The following is an 18932-nucleotide window of genomic DNA, read 5'->3' on the forward strand; positions in this document are numbered from 1 at the left end:
CCAAATATGTCCTTACCTTAGAAATTACCTAGGGTTACCCATAGCCCTCTGTTTTTTTAAAGCTCCATGTACCTATCCAGGAGTCTCTTAAAAGACCCTGTCGTATCCGCCGGCAGCCCATACCATGCACTCACCACTCTCTGTGTAAAAAAACTTACACAACCTCTCCTCTGTACCTACTTCGAAGCACCTTAAAGCTGCGCCCTCTCATGCTATCCATTTCAGCCCTGGGGAAAAGCCTCTGACGATCCACACGATCAATGCCTCTCATCTTGTACACCTCTATCAGGTCACCTCTCATCCTCTGTCACTCCAAGGAGAAAAGGCCAAGTTCACTCAACCTATTCTGATTCGGCATGTTCCCCAATCCAGGCAACATCCTTGTAAATCTCCTCTGCACCCTTTCTATAGTTTCCACATCCTTCCTGTAGTGAGGCGACCAGAATTGAGCACAGTACTCCAAGTGGGGTCTGACCAGAGTCCTATAGAGCTGCAACATTACCCCGCGGCTCTTAAACTCGATCCCACGGTTGGTGATAGCCAATGTACTGTATGCCTTCTTAACCAGAGTCAACCTGCGCAGCAGCTTTGAGTATCCTATGGACTTGGACCCAAGATCCCTCTGATCCTTTTACACTGCCAAGAGTACATGGATTAGAGGGGTTTGGAGGGATATAATTCAGGTGCAGGTAGATGGGCAGTAGATCAAGTTAGCATGAACTAGATGGGCCAAAGGGCCTGTTTCTGCACCGTGGTACTCTATAATTCTGCCTCAGGCTGGCTCCAGATGTGAAGAACAACAAGGATACACATCAACAGACAGGAGGATTTATTTCCTTTTTTACTTCCTTGCTTTACATTCTGCTTCATCGCAACATTGCATATTTTAGTTAACAAATCCAGTTGTTTGAAGCAACTGTAGTGCAGCTATTTTAATCAGAAGCATTTCATTTAAAAAAAAATTGACAGTGGCCAACATTACCCAAACAATTTGCAGTGTGAGGACTGTTGGCTTCAAGAAGTGACAGATCACACATTCAATTAACACAAATCACATTTTAGTTCTTTCACAAAACCATGGTTGTATTGTCTTGAAATTTCCAAAATACAGAAGTATAAAGGAAAAGTTCTAATTCATATACGTTACCAGGAAAAACCATGAACCAATTCATATCATGTCTATATTAACATCAGCTGTACAGTAACCATTCATTCACCTGATACTTAAAGGACATGAATATTTTCTTGGACACAAGGCTATCCACTCTAATCAATTAAGGCATATGAAAAGAACAGCAAAAAAAAAGTGAAGAAAACCTGATAAGTTATATGAAATACAGAGGTTGCCGAATCATTTCATTCACTGTCAGTATATTTTTGGATTGTGTGTTAGTGATGCAAGAGTTACAATAGTCACTCTTTAATCAAAACTCAATACCTCTGACATCAGTTAAGCCACTTTGGCACCCAAAAAGCATTACACATCTAATGGACAAATAAAAAGGTTTGCCCCCAATACACAGACTTGATAAAATTGATTTGACACCATGATGAACTTTCTCCAAAGTGTATAATTATTCTTAAGACAATTTTTCTTATATTTATAATTTACAAAGAAAAATATAGCTTTGAACTGCTCTTATGGCCCAAATAATTACATCTAGAGTCAAAAATCCACTTGTAATAAGTGGATTTTATTGGGGGCTTGCAGGATTTTGCAGTGCAGGAGAAAAAGGAAGAACAGGTAGGACAAAGACTCCAAAATTAGGCATTGTATCTTAATAGAAAATAATCTATTTTTTGACTGTGAAAGTCAATATGCCAGCTACTTGTACTTGTTTGCAAATAGATGTTTTAATATTTACAAATCAAAAGCAGCAACTGCAAGCTCCTATTTAAACAGCCAATGTTATTTTCTTTTTGAATCTTCTGCTTACCACACCTCTGATGGTTTACAACATCTGTAATCACATTGTGCCTGTACACCAATCCATTCCACTGATATCCCAGAAATACTTTCGTCCTGGTCGTTCTTTCTTCACTGCACGCTCAAGCTTCAGAAGCCAAGTTTTAAGCAATGAAGTGCGTTTGGGGAGTGATGAGGTCAATTTTGTGATCCGTAGGATTAGCAGAAGCTTCATATGTGCAAAGTGTCACTTCATGTCTGTAGCTCTGTTAAAATAATAAAGTTATGCAGGAGAATTAATATTTCAGGTCAAATAAGGACTTCACATTAAGACAATGCTTCTGGAACGAACTACAATTCTTCTTCCTCCTCTTCTTCTTCTTGAGTTTTTACGGCAGAACGAACTACAATTTATAAATTGACATTCCTGATTATTTTTCAGTAGAGCTGAGTATGTATTTCAGATGACAACAGTTTGTGTTTGGTTCTTATGCACTTACTTTAGCAAGATGTTGGTCCTGAACTTGTGTTTGACAATGCAAGAGGACTCAGAAGGACACTGAGGCGTTTTGGACCCAGAGATAAAATAATCATTTGAGAGAAAGGATCCAAGCAATAAAGTTGGAGATAATCAGGAATAGGGATATATTTGTCTCTAGCCAAATTTCTGGTACTTGGAATAGAATCATAATATGTAAATGAAATGTACCTTTCATACTAAGAAGATACACATTACAAAGTTCCAGAGAACTGCAGTAAAATTACTTTACAACATTATAGGAAGGATGTGGAAGCTATGGAGAGGGTGCAGAGGAGATTTACCAGAATGTTGCCTGGTTTGGAGAACAAGTCATATGAAGCAAGGTTAGCAGAGCTGGGACTTTTTTTGGAGCGTAGAAGAATGAGAGGGGACTTAATAGAGGTCTACAAGATTATGAGAGGCATAGATAGGGTGGATAGTCAGTACCTGTTTCCCTGGGCACCAATAGCAAACACCAGAGGGCATATGTACAAAATTAAGGGAGGCAAGTTTAGGGGAGACATCAGGGGTAAGTTTTTTTTTAATACACAGAGGGTTGTGAATGCCTGGAATGACTTGCCAGGGATGGTGGTGGAGGCTAAAACATTAGGGGTATTTAAGAGCCTCTTGGACAGGCACATGGATGAAAGAAAAATGGAGGGTAGTGTGGATTTAGTACTTTTTAAGGATTATATGGGTCGGCACAACATGGAGGGCTGAAGGGCCTGTACTGTGCTGTAGTGTTCTATGGTTTTATTCCATATTGACAGCAGTCAAGTTCCACACTATTTTGGCAAAAGTACCTAAGTTTTTTGTCATAGTTCTCAATCACTCCACATTGAGATCATCATTTGCTGTAAAATATTACAGCAAGCAAAGCAAGTTCATACCAGAAAACTGTCTATTTCAATGTGTGATCAGACTCACCTCTGACCACTCCCCTCGCAAACCGATATAATAAATCTTTGAAATCTCAGCACCAAAATTCTTGGCAATGTGAATGGAAAGGTGATGAACACTGGAGAAACGAGCCACTCTTAAAAAAAACACAAACAAAAAATACCTTATAATTATTTAAAAAGGGAGAAATTGATTTAATCAGTTACTGGAATCAATACCACTTTAAAGCTTTACACTTGTAATATAATGCTGAATATCACTGGGTGGAGGTCCTTACGGACAATGATCATTTGATTGTCCTGCGAGATACAAGTACTTTTAAACACTACCACTGATGTGTTCTTGGCTACTTCTGATCATTTACAAGTAGCTACATATGTAGCATATGGATATACAGGCTCAACACTGGGTAGCAGGATTAATACATTAACCATTGGCAGCAACTTTGAATTTGCTATTAGTGCATTAGATGGGTTACAAATGTATTTACTTGTTGTTGTTGCATCTTGATTGGGATTATCCAGTTGAATTTCATCTTTGCATGCAAGAACGTTTCAGAATCAGATTTATTATCACTGTCATATGTCGTGGCAGCAGTACATTGCAATATATAATAAAAACTGAATTAGTAGTGCAAAAATAAAAAGTAGTGAGGTAGTGTTCACGGGTTCAATGTGAATACAGAAATCGGAGGCAGAGCAAAAGAAGCTGTTCCTATATCGTTGAGTGTGTCTCTTCAGGCTCCTGTACCTCCTTCCTGATGGTAGCAACCAGAAGAGGGCATGTCCTGGGCGATGGGGTCCTTAATGATGGATGCTGCCTTTTTGAGGCATTGCTCCTTGAAGGTGTCCTGGATGCTGGGGAGATTAGTGCCCACGATGGAGCTGACTGAATGTCTAACTTTTTGCAGCTTATTTTGATCCTCTGCAGTAGTCCCCCCACCCCCCCACCCCATACCAGATGGTGATACAGCCAGTCCAAATGCTCTCCACGGTTTTGAACATCTGTTCCAAAGTAATTCTGAATCAGCAAAGTGTTTTAATTTGTTTTCTTTTAAAGATAATGTGTAATAAAAATACTTCTAAATTACCAAAGTGTTTCACATTATAGGTGAAGATCAATTTACCAATTTTATGTTTTAACAAACAAAAAAAAAGCAGACATACTTTGTGGTATATTCCAGCTCTCCTGTGACATCTCTGTTCATCTTGAACACTTGATCAGGTTCTCTACCTGTGTCATCAAACGACATATGTGGGATGTTCTTATAACTAATTGGAAAACAGAAAAAAAAATTATTGGCATCCATACAATTTAAACAGGGGAAAGCTCTAACTCAAGGGGAAGTACACAACTACAACACATTCAACATTCTTTCTAGTGAGAATCTCCTTCTTCGGTACTCCCACAACCCGAATCCACCACTGTGTCACCGTGAAGACCCAAGTACACCCCCTCCCCATTGATCTTTTCCAAACAGGTGAATACGGTTGTGGTTCCTGGAGAATATCCACCATCACACCAGTGATGGTTATTAAATGTGCTTTCTCAGAGGATAATAAACTAGGCAAAGAGAGTTCAAAATAAAATGGCCATAATCCATTGACTAATGTGGACCTGATACCACATAATTGACTACTCATGAAGATGCAAGATTTACGAAGGGATATTGTTGAATACAATTTTCAAATATGGCATGGGTGTTTATCATCCTTAGTTGCCAGAATTAACATTCTAAAAACATAATGATGACTTGTCACAGTACCTACCATAAATCTCTCCACTCTGGATCACTGGTCTATAAATTTACAGTTTAGAGTCAACCTAGATTAACCATCATTTTTACATTTTAAAATAAAATGACACAGTTAAGAATATTTTAGATTTCAAACCAAATATCAGCAATTTAAGAATTATTTTATAATTCTCTATGAACTATTCAGTGATTAACTGCTGAAGGAAAATGCACACAGTTCTCTTTGAACTGATTGCCTGTTTAAAAGAAATATCTAATCCAATATCAATTTTAAAAGCCCACACGTGTTTATAGATTGATTTTTAATATTAAGCACCTTGAGAAAATTGAAATTTTGTGGCACTTACAGTCTCATTTCTGACGGATGTGTATTGTCATCTTCACCCATCACAATTACTCCTTTAAGTTTTACGTTGCCTGTGAAACTGAATCAAAATAATTTATGTTGACTTAGAAAATAGCTCATTTCACTCACATTCTAGTGTATGTAAGTAATCCATAAATCTCTGCTGGCAAACATGCATATTTAAAAGAAGATTTGGATCTAATATGCGTTCAACAGTATATCCACTAGACTCCACTCTAACCTATAGGAAATCCTTCATAAATCAACCTTCAACAATTTTCAGAGATCTTCCCCATACTTCTTTCCCACTTGAATGTCAGTCTAGCTTGACCTTTTCTTTCCGCTGTTGTCCTACATTGTAAAGTGTTTCAAGATGACTTTTGATATGAGGTAGACTCATATTTACACATACAGTACTTATAAAAAGTATTCACCCTGCCCCCCGGGAAGTGTTCATGTTTCATTGTTTTACAACATTGAATCACAGTGGATTTAACTTGGCTTTTTTGACATTAAAACATAAAAACTTCCGGGGGGGGGGCGGGCGGGGGAACCCTTTTTATTGGCACTGTGATATGCATTAAAAAGTCAAATAATACTCTCAGCATTAAAGGTTTAAAGATTAGCTTTATTTGTACACATGTACATCAAAACACAGTCCACAAGTGTTGCCATGCTTCCAGCGCCAACATAGCGAATCCACAGCCTGCTAACCCATGTGTCATTGGAATGAGAGAAAACTGCTCCTGTGCTGTCATACATTTCAATAGTGCCATCATTAAAACAGTGGACAAACTAAAAAAAGTTTGCTAATTGAATTCGTTCTGTTACGATCCAGCAACAATGAATATATAATTGAGACAGGTTTTTTTTATAACAAATAAAACATTTATTAAACACTGTTAAAAAAAAACCCCAAAAGTAAACAAATGACTAACTTAACCGGAAGTCGGCTGCGATACAGCAGCTCGAACAGTTCTTAAAGCGAGAAAATGCGAACTTAGTTCTTTAAAGTAGTATTGCAAAAAGAGTCCAAAATGATTTACAGTCAGTTAGCAGAGACTTTCTTTGGAATAATTAAATCCTCTTTTGCGACGTTACTGCTGATCCCAGCCGAAGTATGCTTTGCCAAGGGATTTACGATTGAAGGAAATAAAACGGCTTAAAGGCACTGACCTTTCCTTGGCGAAACTCTGCATCCAACTCTTTCTGCTCTTTTTTAGCAAAGCAGGAGTTATCATGGACACAAGTTACTAATTCCTCGTATGAAGATTAAATAAAGGTCTAATCTGTTTCACCGTCAACATTAACTTCCCTTGATCTTTCAGCTTCCCAAACTTTGATGAATCTTCACTCTCCGACTGCACTTTAACTGGCAGCATTGTAGCAAAACTGCCAGCAATAACCTTTGACTTAAGGCAGAAAGTAAAACTCCACTTTAAAACAAAACTGCGTCATAACATCGAATATGCAGCAACACAGAGTCACTGGCGAATTCAGCCATAGACTGCCCCACCTCACAGGGAGGGGTTCTCCTTTTATACCCTGTTGAAAAAACTATCACATGACCTCTCACTGGCGGGAAAATGTCATCACTCCACCATCACAAGACGTTACATCATGCCCAACATAGCCTCAATTACATAATGGTCATGTGACAGACACAAGATACCCATGGGTACGTAACAGTTCCAAAAAGGATAATATAGTTATTAGTTATTATTAGTTATTAGTTATAGTTATTGCATGCTATAATGTGACTGGCTGGCAAACGTGAGCAAAGTGACCTAATGAGGCAAACTTTTGAGTTTTGATTTATTTTTGTAATTAAGGGAAAATGTAATCAGCTGTAAAGTCCCACACCTACATAAATACAGTTCTGCCTGTCTCTGAGTGTTCAGTTCCACATTATAGGAAAATCATTGGAACCTGAGAGAAGGAAGAATTCAGATTCACAAACCTGCAGCTTTGCATGTGGAATATACATTATGATGTGAAATATTGGATCTTTTTACTTTAAAATTAATTGGTGGCAGAGGTTTAATGTACCTCCAAAGTTATGACAAGAAACAATGCAACACACACAAAATGCTGGTGGGTCGCAGCAGGCCAGGCAGAATCTATAGGAAGAAGTACAGTCGACATTTCGGGTCGAGACCCTTCGTCAGGACTAACTGAAAAAGGACATAGTAAGAGATTTGAAAGCGGTGGGGGGGAGAGACCCAAAATGATAGGAGAAGACAGGAGGGGGAGGGATGAAGCTAAGAGCTGGGAAGTTGTTTGGCAAAAGGGATACAAGGCTGGAGAAGAGGGAGTATCATGGGACAGAAGGCCTTGGAAGAAAGAAAGGGGGAGGGGAGCACCAGAGGAAGATGGAGAACAGGGAAGGAGTTATTGTGAGAGGGAAAGAGAGAAATAAATAAATAAATAAACAGGGATAGGGTAAGAAGGGGAGGAGGGGCATTAATGGAAGTTAGAGAAATCAATGTTCATGCCATCAGGTTGCAGCCTACCCAGACGGAATACAAGGTGTTGTTCCTCCAACCACGTCCCATTCCCATTCCAATATTTCAATCCATGGCCTCCTCTACTGTCGAGATGAAGCCACATTCAGGTTGGAGTTTCCACTTTCTTTCTTCCAAGGCCTTCCGCCCCATGATACTCCCTCTTCTCCAGTCTTGTATCCCTTTTGCCAATCAACTTCCCAGCTCTCAGCTTCATCCCTCCCCCACCTTCTTCTATAATTTCGGGTCTCCCCCTCATCCTCCCACTTTCAAATCTCGTACTATCTCTTTTTTCTGTTAGTCCTGACGAAGGGTCTTGACCCGAAACGTCTCGACCTGAAATGTCGACTGTACTTCTTCCTATAGATGCTGCCTGGCCTGCTGCGTTCCACCAGGATTTTGTGTGTGTTGCTTTAATTTCCAGCATCTGCAGATTTCCTCGTGTTTGCGGCAAGAAACAATGCTTCATTTACTTGCATATAACTCATTCCATATAACACAATCAGGCCACTCAAGACAGATTTGGTAATGTGTTATTTCTAAACGAAGACAGTGCAATAATGCTTAGAAGATGATGAGGTTTATAATACTTACGGTATATTAAACAACAGTTCTTCATCATCATCGCTTTCCACGTACTGCAACAGAGAAGTTTTCCTTTTATTCAACTATGCTCCATGATAGCAACAGTTATATTTCTCATCCTAATATTCTGTAGTTCTATTCAGTCAGCCACTGCAGTGGTTACAAAAATGCTCAAAAAAGTTTTATATTGAAATAATAGATTTACATTCCAATTACACCAAAATACTCAAATATAAATCTTACTTTTTAAATTACTTCTTACCCCAGAGGTCTAAGTTTCATTCAGAAATACAGCTGCAATTTGCCATTGTCTTACAATCCCACTCCTTTGACCTTCTCAGCTCACCTGGTCTTGTTACACTCACCACTACCTCAGAGCACAGAAGGGTCAATTGCTCTCCATTCACAACCTCTTCATCCTGTAAATACAACTCTCTCTTCACCCCAATTCATTTTTATACACACTTTTTAAAATGATCGCAGAGTCTTTAGCTAGAAATTGTATTTCTCTATCCACAAATGAGGCCTGACACACACAGTATTTCCAGCATTTCCTATTTTTACTTGAGATTTTTGGAATCTGCAGTTTTTGTTTTGATTTGGCCCTGCTTTCACCGTGGCATTTCTGTAACAAGCAATCTGCTCAGTTTTTCCTCTCCTCTACTTCTGAGGTTCCAGTGCCTTTCTGATACGAATAGTTTGTCCTAAGATGAAGCAGCATAGCATTGAGCTCTTTGGCACAGTATACCACTTCTATCTGCACAGAATACCTGTAGTATGCCAGCAGCACTTATCATCAAAACTACACCATCATTTTCTAGTTACCATCAGGCAGAAGGTACAAAACCCTGAAACCTCACATCACCAGGTTCAAGAATAGCTAGATGAAAGAAGCAGTCGACGTCTCAGATCGAGACCCTTCGTTAGGACTGACGAAGGGTCTTGACCCGAAACATTGACTGCTCCTTTCAACGGATGCTGCCCGACCTGCTGAGTTCATCCAGTTCTTTTGTACGTCTTGATTTGACCACAGCATCTGCAGTGTACTTTGTGTCAAGAATAGCTACTTCCCTTCAACCACTGAGTCTTGAACCAAATAGCAAAACACTAATCAATAGTTAATAAACACTATGACCACTTTGCACTAAAAGTCTTTTCATGTGTGTGCTTTGTCTTTTTTCTGCTCCAATTCTTTTCTTGTAAAAATTGGATACAATATGTTTTTGTTCTTATGAACGTTGCGAATATGATGCTATGTGGTTGTGATGCTGCTGTTGTTTCACCTGTGCATATGTACTTGCTCAGATAATAAACTTGACCTTCACTAATTTAAACTAATCCTGTCTGCCTGCACATGGTCCATATATTGGTACTGGTGTGAGAATAATAAACTAACATGTACTGAGATAGTGAAAAGCTTGCCTTACCTACTGGTCATTCAGATCAAATTGTTACAGAGTGGTGTCCTGCAGAATAAAGACTGTATTGGTTCCCTAGTACAATAAGTTGGAATATTGGCCTCACAATATACCTTGCTATGATCTTGCACTTTGCCTGCACTTTCTCTGTAGCTGTTCCTACAGAAAACATTGTCAGTCCAAGAGTCCAACTTCATAGTCTTGTTATGTCCTTAAGCCTGGTGGTATGTGCTTTCAGGCTTTTGTATCTTCTGCCCGATGGGAGAAGGGAGAAGAGAGAATGTCTGGGGTAGATGGGGTCTTTGATGATACTGGCTGCTTTACTAAGGCAGTGAGAAATCGAGACAGAGTCCATAGGCTGATTTCCATGAAGTTCTGAGCTGCTCCCACAACTCAGAATCAGAATCAGGTTTAATATCACCAGCATACGTCATGAAAATTGTTGTTATGTGGCACTACATTGCCATGCATCTGAAGAAACTAAATTACAGTAAATATAAATTTTAAAAGATATATTAAATAAATAGTGCAAAAAGAAAAAAAAGTAGTGAAGTAGTGTTCATGGATTCAGTGTCCATCCAGTAATCTGATGGCAGAGGGGAAGAAGCTGTTCCTGAATCATTGAGAGTAGTGTGCCTTCAGGCTCCTGTACCTCCTTCCTGACGGTAACAATGAGAAGAGGGCATGTGCTGGGCGATGGAGGTTCTTAACGATGGATGCCAGCTTTTTGAGCCAAGTGCCCACGATGGAGCTGACTAAGTTTACAACTTTGCAGCTTGTTTTGATCCTGTACGGTGGCCCCTCAATACCAGACAGTGATGCCACCAGTTAGAATGCTCTCCAAGGTACATCCGTAGAAATCTGTGAGTGTCTTTGGTGACATACCAAATCTCCGCAAACTCCTAATGAAACATAGCTGTTGTCATGCCTTCTTTGTAACGGCATCAATTTGCTGGACCTAGGATAGATCCTCAGAGATACTGACACCCAGAAACTTGAAATTGCTCACCCTTTCCACTACTGATCCTTGAAGAGGACTGGTGTGTGTGCCCTCATCTTACTCTTTCTGAAGTCTACAATCAATTCTTCAGTCTTATTGACACCGAGGGCAAAATTGTTGCTATGACACTACTAAACAATCTGATCTGTCTCGACCCTGTACGCCTTCTCATCACCATCTGAAATTCTGCCAACAATAGTTGTGTTGTCAGCAAATTTATAGATGGCAGTTGAGCTGTGCCCAGCCACACAGTCAAGGGCATAGAGAGAGTAGAGCAGTGGGCTAAGCACACATCCTCGAGATGTGTCAGCGTTTATTATCAGTGAAGTGGAGATGTTATTTCCAGTCCTATGGTCTTCTGGTGAGGAAGTCGATGTTCCAGCTGCAGAGGGAAAAAAGAGGCCCAGGTTTTGGAGCTTTTTAAATCGGAACTGTAGGACTGATTGTGTTAAACACTGAGCTGTGGTTGATAAACAGCAGCTTAACATAAGTAGTAGTATCGTCCAGGTGATCCAAGGCTGCGTGAAGGGCCAATGAGATCACATCGGCTGTAGACCTATTGTAGTGATAGGCAAACTGCAGTGGGTCCAGGTCCTTGCTTAGGCTGCAGTTGATTCGAGCCATAATCAACCTCTCAAAGCACTTCATCACCGTAGATGTGAGTGCTACTGGACAATAGCCACTGGGAAGCTCACCCTGCTTCTTTTGGGCAGAGTATGACTGTTGTTCTTTTGAAGCAGGAGAGAACTTCTGACTGTTGTGATAAGAGACTGAAAATGCTTTTGAACACACCTGCCAGTTGGTGGTCACAGGTTTTCAGAGCCCTACCAAGTGTACCATCGGGGCTTGTAGCCTCTTGAAAGACGCTCTGACGTCAGCCTCCAAGACAAAGATCACTGTGTCGCCAGATGCTACAGGGATCCTTATAGTTGTAGTTTTATTCTCTCTTTCAGAGTAAACATAAAAGGCTTTGAGCTCATCGGGGAGTGAAGTATCACTGCCATTCACGATGTTAGGTTACACTTTGTAGGAAGTATTGGCCTGCAAACTCTGCCAGAGTTGGCCTGCATCCAATTCCACCTCCAACCCCAATCAGGATTGTTCTTTTGCTCTGGAGATAGCCCTCCATAAGTCTTATATAAGTCTTGTATAGTCCTGGATCACCAAACTTGAACGTTGAAGATCTAGCCTTCAGCAGACCACAAAACTCCTGGTTCATCCACAGCTTTTGATTCAGGTGTGTTATCATAGGTACACACTCATCCACACAAGTTTTAATGATGTCAGTGACAACTGTGGTACATTCGTTCAGATTTGAAGATGAATCCCTGAACACTGTTCAGTCCACTGACTCAAAGCAGTCCTGTAAGGACTCCTGTGCCTCCTTTATCCAGACCTTCTTGGTCCTCTCTACTGGTGCTGCGGTCTTCAGTCCCTGCCTATACTCAGGGAGTAAGAGTACAGCCAGGTGATCAGACTTTCCAACGTGTGGGCGTGGGATGGCACAATAAGCTTTCTTGATGGTGGTGTAACAGTGGTCCAGTGTGTTGGCTCCTCTGGTTGTACAAATGATATGCTGATGATAATTATTTAGGGACTTTTTCAAGCTGGCCTGGTTAAAATTCCCCAAAATGTTGCGGAAAGCATCAGGGTGCGCTGTTTCATGCCTGTTGAATACGTTGCCCAGTTTTAGAGCCTGTTTGATACGAGGCCAAGATGGAATATAAACCGCTACCAAGATGATGGCTGAAAGCTCCTGTGGCAGATAAGGTGGATGGCATTTGATCGTTAGATGTTCCAGGTCGGATGAGCAGGACTGGGACAGAACCACCACGTTTGTGCCCACTAGGAGTTAATCATAGAGCATACTCCACCTCCCCTGCCTTTGAATGACTCAGCAGTCCTAGCTCGGCGGTGAATCATGAAGCCAGCGAGATGTAACGCTGGTCTGGAATGGCGGGGGATAACCAAGGTTCCGTGAAACAAAAACACAACGGTCTCTGCAGTCACAAGCAGAGCATTTGCCATAACAAGCCTCTATGCATCCAGACAGGATGCTTTCTATGGCGCATCAATAAAAATTGGTTACGGCCTACGGGGCCATGCAATATTTCTTTAGTTTTCTGAGGCATTGGTGAGCTTTCTCGGCTGTTACCATTAATGCGGTTGAATCAGGACAGGCTATTAATGGTGTTCACTCCTAGGAACCTGAAACTCTCGTACTGTACCATACATTCTTTCTGAATGCACAACAGCATGGTACTGCAACTCAATGTCAGTACGACCAAGGAATTGACTGTGGCCTTCAGAAAGGGGAAGTCAGGGGAACACACACAGTCAAGGGATCAGAAGTGGAAAGGGCGAGCAGTTTCAAGTTCATGGGTGTCAACATCACTGAGAATCTATCCTGGGCCAAACATATTTTGCAATTACAAAGAAAGCACGCCAGTGGCTATATTTCATGAGGTGTTTGAGGACATTTGGTATGTCTCCAAAGACATATGCAAATTTCAACAGGTGTATTGTGGAGAGCAGCCTAACTGGTTGCATCACTGTCTAGTATAGAAGGGCCACTGTATAGGATGGGAAAAAGCTGCAAAAGCTCCAGGACACCTTCAAAAGGCGATGCCTCAAAAAAGGCAGCAGCCATCATTAAGGACCCCAATCAGCCAGGACATGCCATATTTTTATTGCTGCCATCGAGGAGGTGGTAGTGGAGCTTGAAGGCAGATACACAACATTTCAGGAGCAGCTTCTTCCCCTTCGCCATCAGGTTTCTGAATGGACAATGTGCCCATGAACGCTACCCCAGTATTTCCTTCCCTCTCTTTTTCCACTACTTATTTAATTTTTTTATATACTGCATACTTACTGTAATTTTTAGTTTTTATTATGTACTGCAATGCACAGCTGGCATCAACAACAGATTTCACGACCAGTGATATTAAACCCCATTCTGATTCTACCCTGCACACGACCGCAAGGAACGGCAGAGAGTTGTGGATACAGCTCAGCCCATCTCAGGAGCCAGCCTCGCCTCTATGGACTCCATCTATTCTTCTCTCTACATCATTAAAGCAAGCAGCATAATTAAAGACCCCACCCACCCCGGATTTTCCCTCTTCTCCCATCGAGTAGAAGATATAAACGCCTGAACGCCTGTACCACCAGGTTCAAGGACAGCTTCTATCCCAGACTCTTAAATGGGACAAGTTAAGATGGACTCTTGGCCTTACAATTTAGCTCGTTATAATCTTACACTTCATTTAGCTGCACTGCAGCTTTTTTTTTGGGGGGGGGGGTAGCTTTTACACATTGGTTTACCTTACGCTCGCTCAATACACTGTGCCGTGATTTGGTCCATAGAAACCAGAATGCAAGATGCTCACTGTATCTAAGTCTTATGTCTTATAGATGACAATAATACATCGATACCAATACCTGTAGGTGGAGATAACGCAGAATGAGCGTAGAGGGAGTAGAGTAACAGGTTGAGGACGCAACCTTGCGAAGTAAATCCGTTTCTTGCTTGCTCATCTGTCTATCTGAAGACCTCTTAAACATTGCTTAACATGTCTGCATCTACTGCCTCCCCCAGCAGTAGATATTGTGTCGCGGGTCTTCCCTCCAGAATTTGACGTTTCCAACCTGGGAAAAAGTGCCCGGTCTACCCTACCTATTACCCCTTATATTTTATCTGATCACCTCGTTACTGGTCTCCCAGGCTCTACACAAATAAACTAGTTTAATTCTGCCAGCTCTAACTCGAAAGACCTTAATTTCATTCCTGGTCTTCCACTGATAAAATATCACACATAGCATCAGATGACTTCTGGTCCTCAGCCCCAGTATGAACGAATGGCTTTCCCCAGTTGTACCTTAGTGCGGTCCTGCCTCTCCTCCCAGGGCTTGAACACCAGTTTGCCGGAGCCCTCACTAGACTCGTTCAGACACTCCAACCTCTCGAGATCGATCTTCTTGAAGAGACCGTACTCCATTCCTCTCTCGGCAGGATCGTGCTGCCCCTCGCACTGGCACTGCCCGTGGCTATGCCCGTGGCCAGACATCTTCACTGGAGCCTGTTGCTATGCCGCAAAACGTGTTCGCACAACTGTCGCGCAAAGGACCGGGCGTCCCTGATCACGTGAGGAAGCCGGCGGGATCACGTGACGCTCCCACCACGTGATAGACCTCGCACGGTCTCCTCCCCATCTGTATACGGGAAGCGGATTCCGAAATTCTACGGAATTGTTATCTAAAAGTGCCCCATCCCACCCGAAATTCTGTAATAGCGATAATGACAGGAGTACTTTGTCTCGCTTCAAAACGTAAAAGATATTTCCCCGAAATCCTCTGCAATGAGGCGCCGAACCAATTAATTAACGATGACACAAAAGTTAACAAACTTATGCATTTATGAATATTTTGTGCAGTAGAGAATGGATTGGAATGGATGTCATTGTTGTACAGCACAAAACCACCCCCTTCGGATCATCGGAACTATGTTGTACCCCAAGACGGAAAATAATGCGTTGCTGCCCTGAGGACCTCGAAGTAGCCAAATCCGATTTCATGCCGATAAAATTCCGAAGCCCCGAGAAAATATCAGTTCTTTATTTCCAAAGCCAATGCCACCGCCTTTTTCGCTTCATTCCAACTTGGTAAAAGTTTATTTGTGACACTTAGGATTTCCGGCATCTGCAGACTTTCTCACGTTTGCGGTTAACTTACAATTCGGCTTTCCGTTTTCTTTTTGGCGGCTCTTCGCTGTCCCTTCAGCCAAATGCTATTGGAAAAATCATGTTCGCTCTTTATCAATCCTTACCGGTTTGAATAAGCCACACGCAACGGCGGTGCTGGACGAACTCAGCGGCTTAAACAGCTGCTATGTTGGTGAGGTGGGGGAGATGGACAGTCAGGTGCAGACGCTTCATCTGATCAATTTTTAAAAAATGCACATTGCTCAAGTTGCAGAATGCTGTTTCAGCAAGACAAACAAAATTAAAGTGTCTCAGCCCGAAACGTCAACAGTGCTTCCTCCTATAGATGCTGCCTGGCCTGCTGTGTTCCACCAACATTTTGTGTGTGTTGCTTAAACAAAATTAAATGTTGCTATTGTTGTCACAAATACGAGAAAATCTGCAGAGGCTGAAAATCCAAGCAACACACACCAAATGTTGGAGGAATGCAGCTGGCCAGGCAGTTTCTATGGGGGGAAAAGTAAACAGTCGAAGTTTCAAGCCAAAACTCTTCATCAGGATACTTTAAAATAACTTAGATATTTGAAATTAAGGATAGCCAAGATGGATGTTGTCAATCGGAAAAATCTTAAGGATTAGTTCATCGAATTAGCTTTCTGTTCACTCATATCGCAGTTATCAAAAACTAAACTATGTTAGTTCATTTTTAATCGTTTCTTTAATTTGAAACACGGTTAAATGCGAAATTAATCACTAATTTTTAATCGATGCAGAACACCTTAAAGATGCATTGTGTTAAATGTGACAAACACTGCATTGGGGAAAACACACAGATGTATGTATTGATATTTTTAATTCAATATGTACATGTACAGACAATTACAATTAAAAAGGTGACACTTAAAGTCAACTCTTTCACAGCAGTTCATTTATAAAATGTAACTTTCATTTAAGTTCATTCTCATTATACGATTGGTTGGCAAGGCATATTTAATGTCCATCCCAGTTTCCCTGAGACAATATTGAGGTGTCACATACATAATGCAGCAGCAGTTTGATGCAGGAGGGAGGCTTGATAAATCACATCAAAGGTAGATTAAAATCAACCTGTTAATACACAACTGCAGTCACTAACCAATCAGACGAGAATGACAAATTTCCTTTCCTGAAATAATTATCTTTTAATTTTGAGAATTATATATACATAATTATTAATAATATAAACCAATAAGAAATTGACTTCAATATTTGAGAAGTTTACTAATATAACACTAAGTCTACACAATACATCCATAATGCAAAATTAACCACATTCTATACAAACGATGATTCTGATGACCATATTACAACGTCATAGAAGGTAATGAGACATCTATGGCCTAACTTTTTAAGGCAGAAACTCTGGATTGGCATGGGCTGAAATTTAATTGACGGTAAAAATGTAGTAGCAGAATGGAAAATGGCCATTCAAAAATTCTGCAAATTAAAAATGCTTTTTCTGCAAGGCTGTTAATTGAATTAACTAATACAAAGTAATTTCTATTTCAAATTTTTAAAATGCTGCACAGAAAACTTAGTCAAGAATTTTAAGTTAATCCTCAACTTTTATATCCTTCAGCATATTATGCAGGTTTTAGAATTTTTAAACAAGCTGGCTATTTTTATGTCATGAACCAATACCATTAAGCAAGGGGTTTGTGGACCCCCGGTTGGGAACCCCTGATTTAGATAAACATGCCCTGTGAGACTTGTGATACAAAAGAGAAAACACTAGGCATTAATAGGGGAATCAATGGAACTGCAAACAGCTGCAATTCCCAGATGATATCTTCATGAACTAATATGAAAAAAAAAGAGAATTTTTTCCCCCAAAATCTAGCTCAAGATCAAACATAGAATTTATGTAAAATATGCTTAGGATGATATTTAATTAACAGCACATCTTCAATATCAATCTACTGAAAGCTATTGTCATACTACTTCCCCAAAACATTTCAATTCACTTTAACAGTGTACAACAGAAGAAAGAACCTCAAAAAGAATGAACGTTCCTTTGCTGCCTGCTTCATATTAACTGTGGGTTTTACTGTAAACACAAGATATTCTGCAGATGCTGGAAATCCAGAGCAACACACACAAAATGCTGGAGGAACCCAGCAGGTCAGCTGGCATTTATAAAAATGAATGAACGTTTCAGGTTGATACCCTTTATCAGGACTGAGAACTAATCCTGATGAAGGGTCTTGGCCCGAAACATTGACTGTTTATTCGTTTCCCTAGATGCTGCCTGGCCTGCTGAGTTCCTCCAGCATTTTGTGTGCGTTAACGTGGCTTTAAAGTCCCTTTCTGCCATGATTATGCAAGTGTTTATGTACTTTGAAGTGCTTGTCAGCACTCAGAGGGTAAACAGGCAGTTGGCAGGTGTCTCATTTGTTTTTTGCTTTCAAATGAAATTCAAACTTCGTAACAGAAATTACAATGGCGTAGTTTTTTTTAGCCTTGGGGACAGCTAGACACTTGTGCCCTGAAATACTGGAATATTATGATGGTGTTCATTCATCCAGCTTGTGGTTTATCATTTACTGATCATAACTTGCAAGATGCCTGAGCGACTTTGGAGCTGGTTTTCCTCTTCAGAGCGTTACAGATGAACGCACCAGCTTCCATCAGCTTCTGCAAATCCACCCCCTAAAAAAAAGGCCAAAAAAAGAAGTTTGGCTGAGTCAAGGTTCAACATCATTTTCATCCAAAAAGACTACTGACCTGTTTTTTGCAATAGTTATGTGACAATAACATAATAATCATAGCAACCAATCTACATCTGCAATAACATGGCAAATGCCAGCAGTAGGAACATGTTGGGGACACTTGATCCTTATCACACTACTCTTTTCAAATGTCATTAATCAAATTATTCCAGCTTCGTAACAATACATTTAAATTTCATTAAATGGAACCAACTGGAAGCCATTCATGTTACTTACGAAAAATTAGATAGTGGTAAAATGGTATATTGTGCTCATGTACAGAGGATGAACACTTGGCCATCATAAGGAGGTTTAATAGAAATACAATACAAAACAATTTTACTTTGACTCACGTCACATATATAATCAATCATATAAGCTTGAGTAATTTAACTTCTGTGCTCATTCCAACTAGAAAAATACAGGATTTTGTGTTTTTTCCTCCACAAAGATTCATCATTAACTAACCATTATACTGAGTTCTGTTCAAATCTGCAGTTAATTTCCTGGTTTGTCCTGCTTGGTGCTACTCCAACTGATTAACTTTTTG

At 40.5% G+C, this 18932-nt stretch overlaps 2 protein-coding genes across 4 annotated transcripts in view; both read right to left on the reverse strand.

Annotated features, from left to right (window-relative positions):
* Nucleotides 1–814: 814 nt before the first annotated feature.
* pithd1 (PITH (C-terminal proteasome-interacting domain of thioredoxin-like) domain containing 1) lies at nt 815–15070 on the reverse strand. The gene is made up of 6 exons (XM_073034742.1): nt 14814–15070; nt 8527–8570; nt 5430–5507; nt 4493–4597; nt 3354–3462; nt 815–2172 (listed from the first exon to the last, which is right to left on the reverse strand). Exons 1-6 carry the CDS (start codon nt 15000–15002, stop codon nt 2071–2073), a joined length of 627 nt encoding a protein of 208 aa, XP_072890843.1. The 5' UTR covers nt 15003–15070; the 3' UTR covers nt 815–2070.
* Nucleotides 15071–16471: 1401 nt separating this feature from the next.
* LOC140719626 (hydroxymethylglutaryl-CoA lyase, mitochondrial-like) overlaps nt 16472–18932 on the reverse strand; it is a 31225-nt gene continuing 28764 nt past the window's right edge. For all 3 annotated transcript variants that reach the window (XM_073034369.1, XM_073034368.1, XM_073034367.1), the window contains one exon: nt 16472–18323. In XM_073034369.1, coding sequence (XP_072890470.1) covers nt 18222–18323 — 102 coding nt within the window. In that variant the 3' untranslated portion in view covers nt 16472–18221. The remainder of the gene's footprint in view (nt 18324–18932) is intronic.

The sequence above is a fragment of the Hemitrygon akajei genome, chromosome 32 (assembly GCF_048418815.1).
Source record: "Hemitrygon akajei chromosome 32, sHemAka1.3, whole genome shotgun sequence".
Lineage (NCBI taxonomy): Eukaryota > Metazoa > Chordata > Chondrichthyes > Myliobatiformes > Dasyatidae > Hemitrygon > Hemitrygon akajei.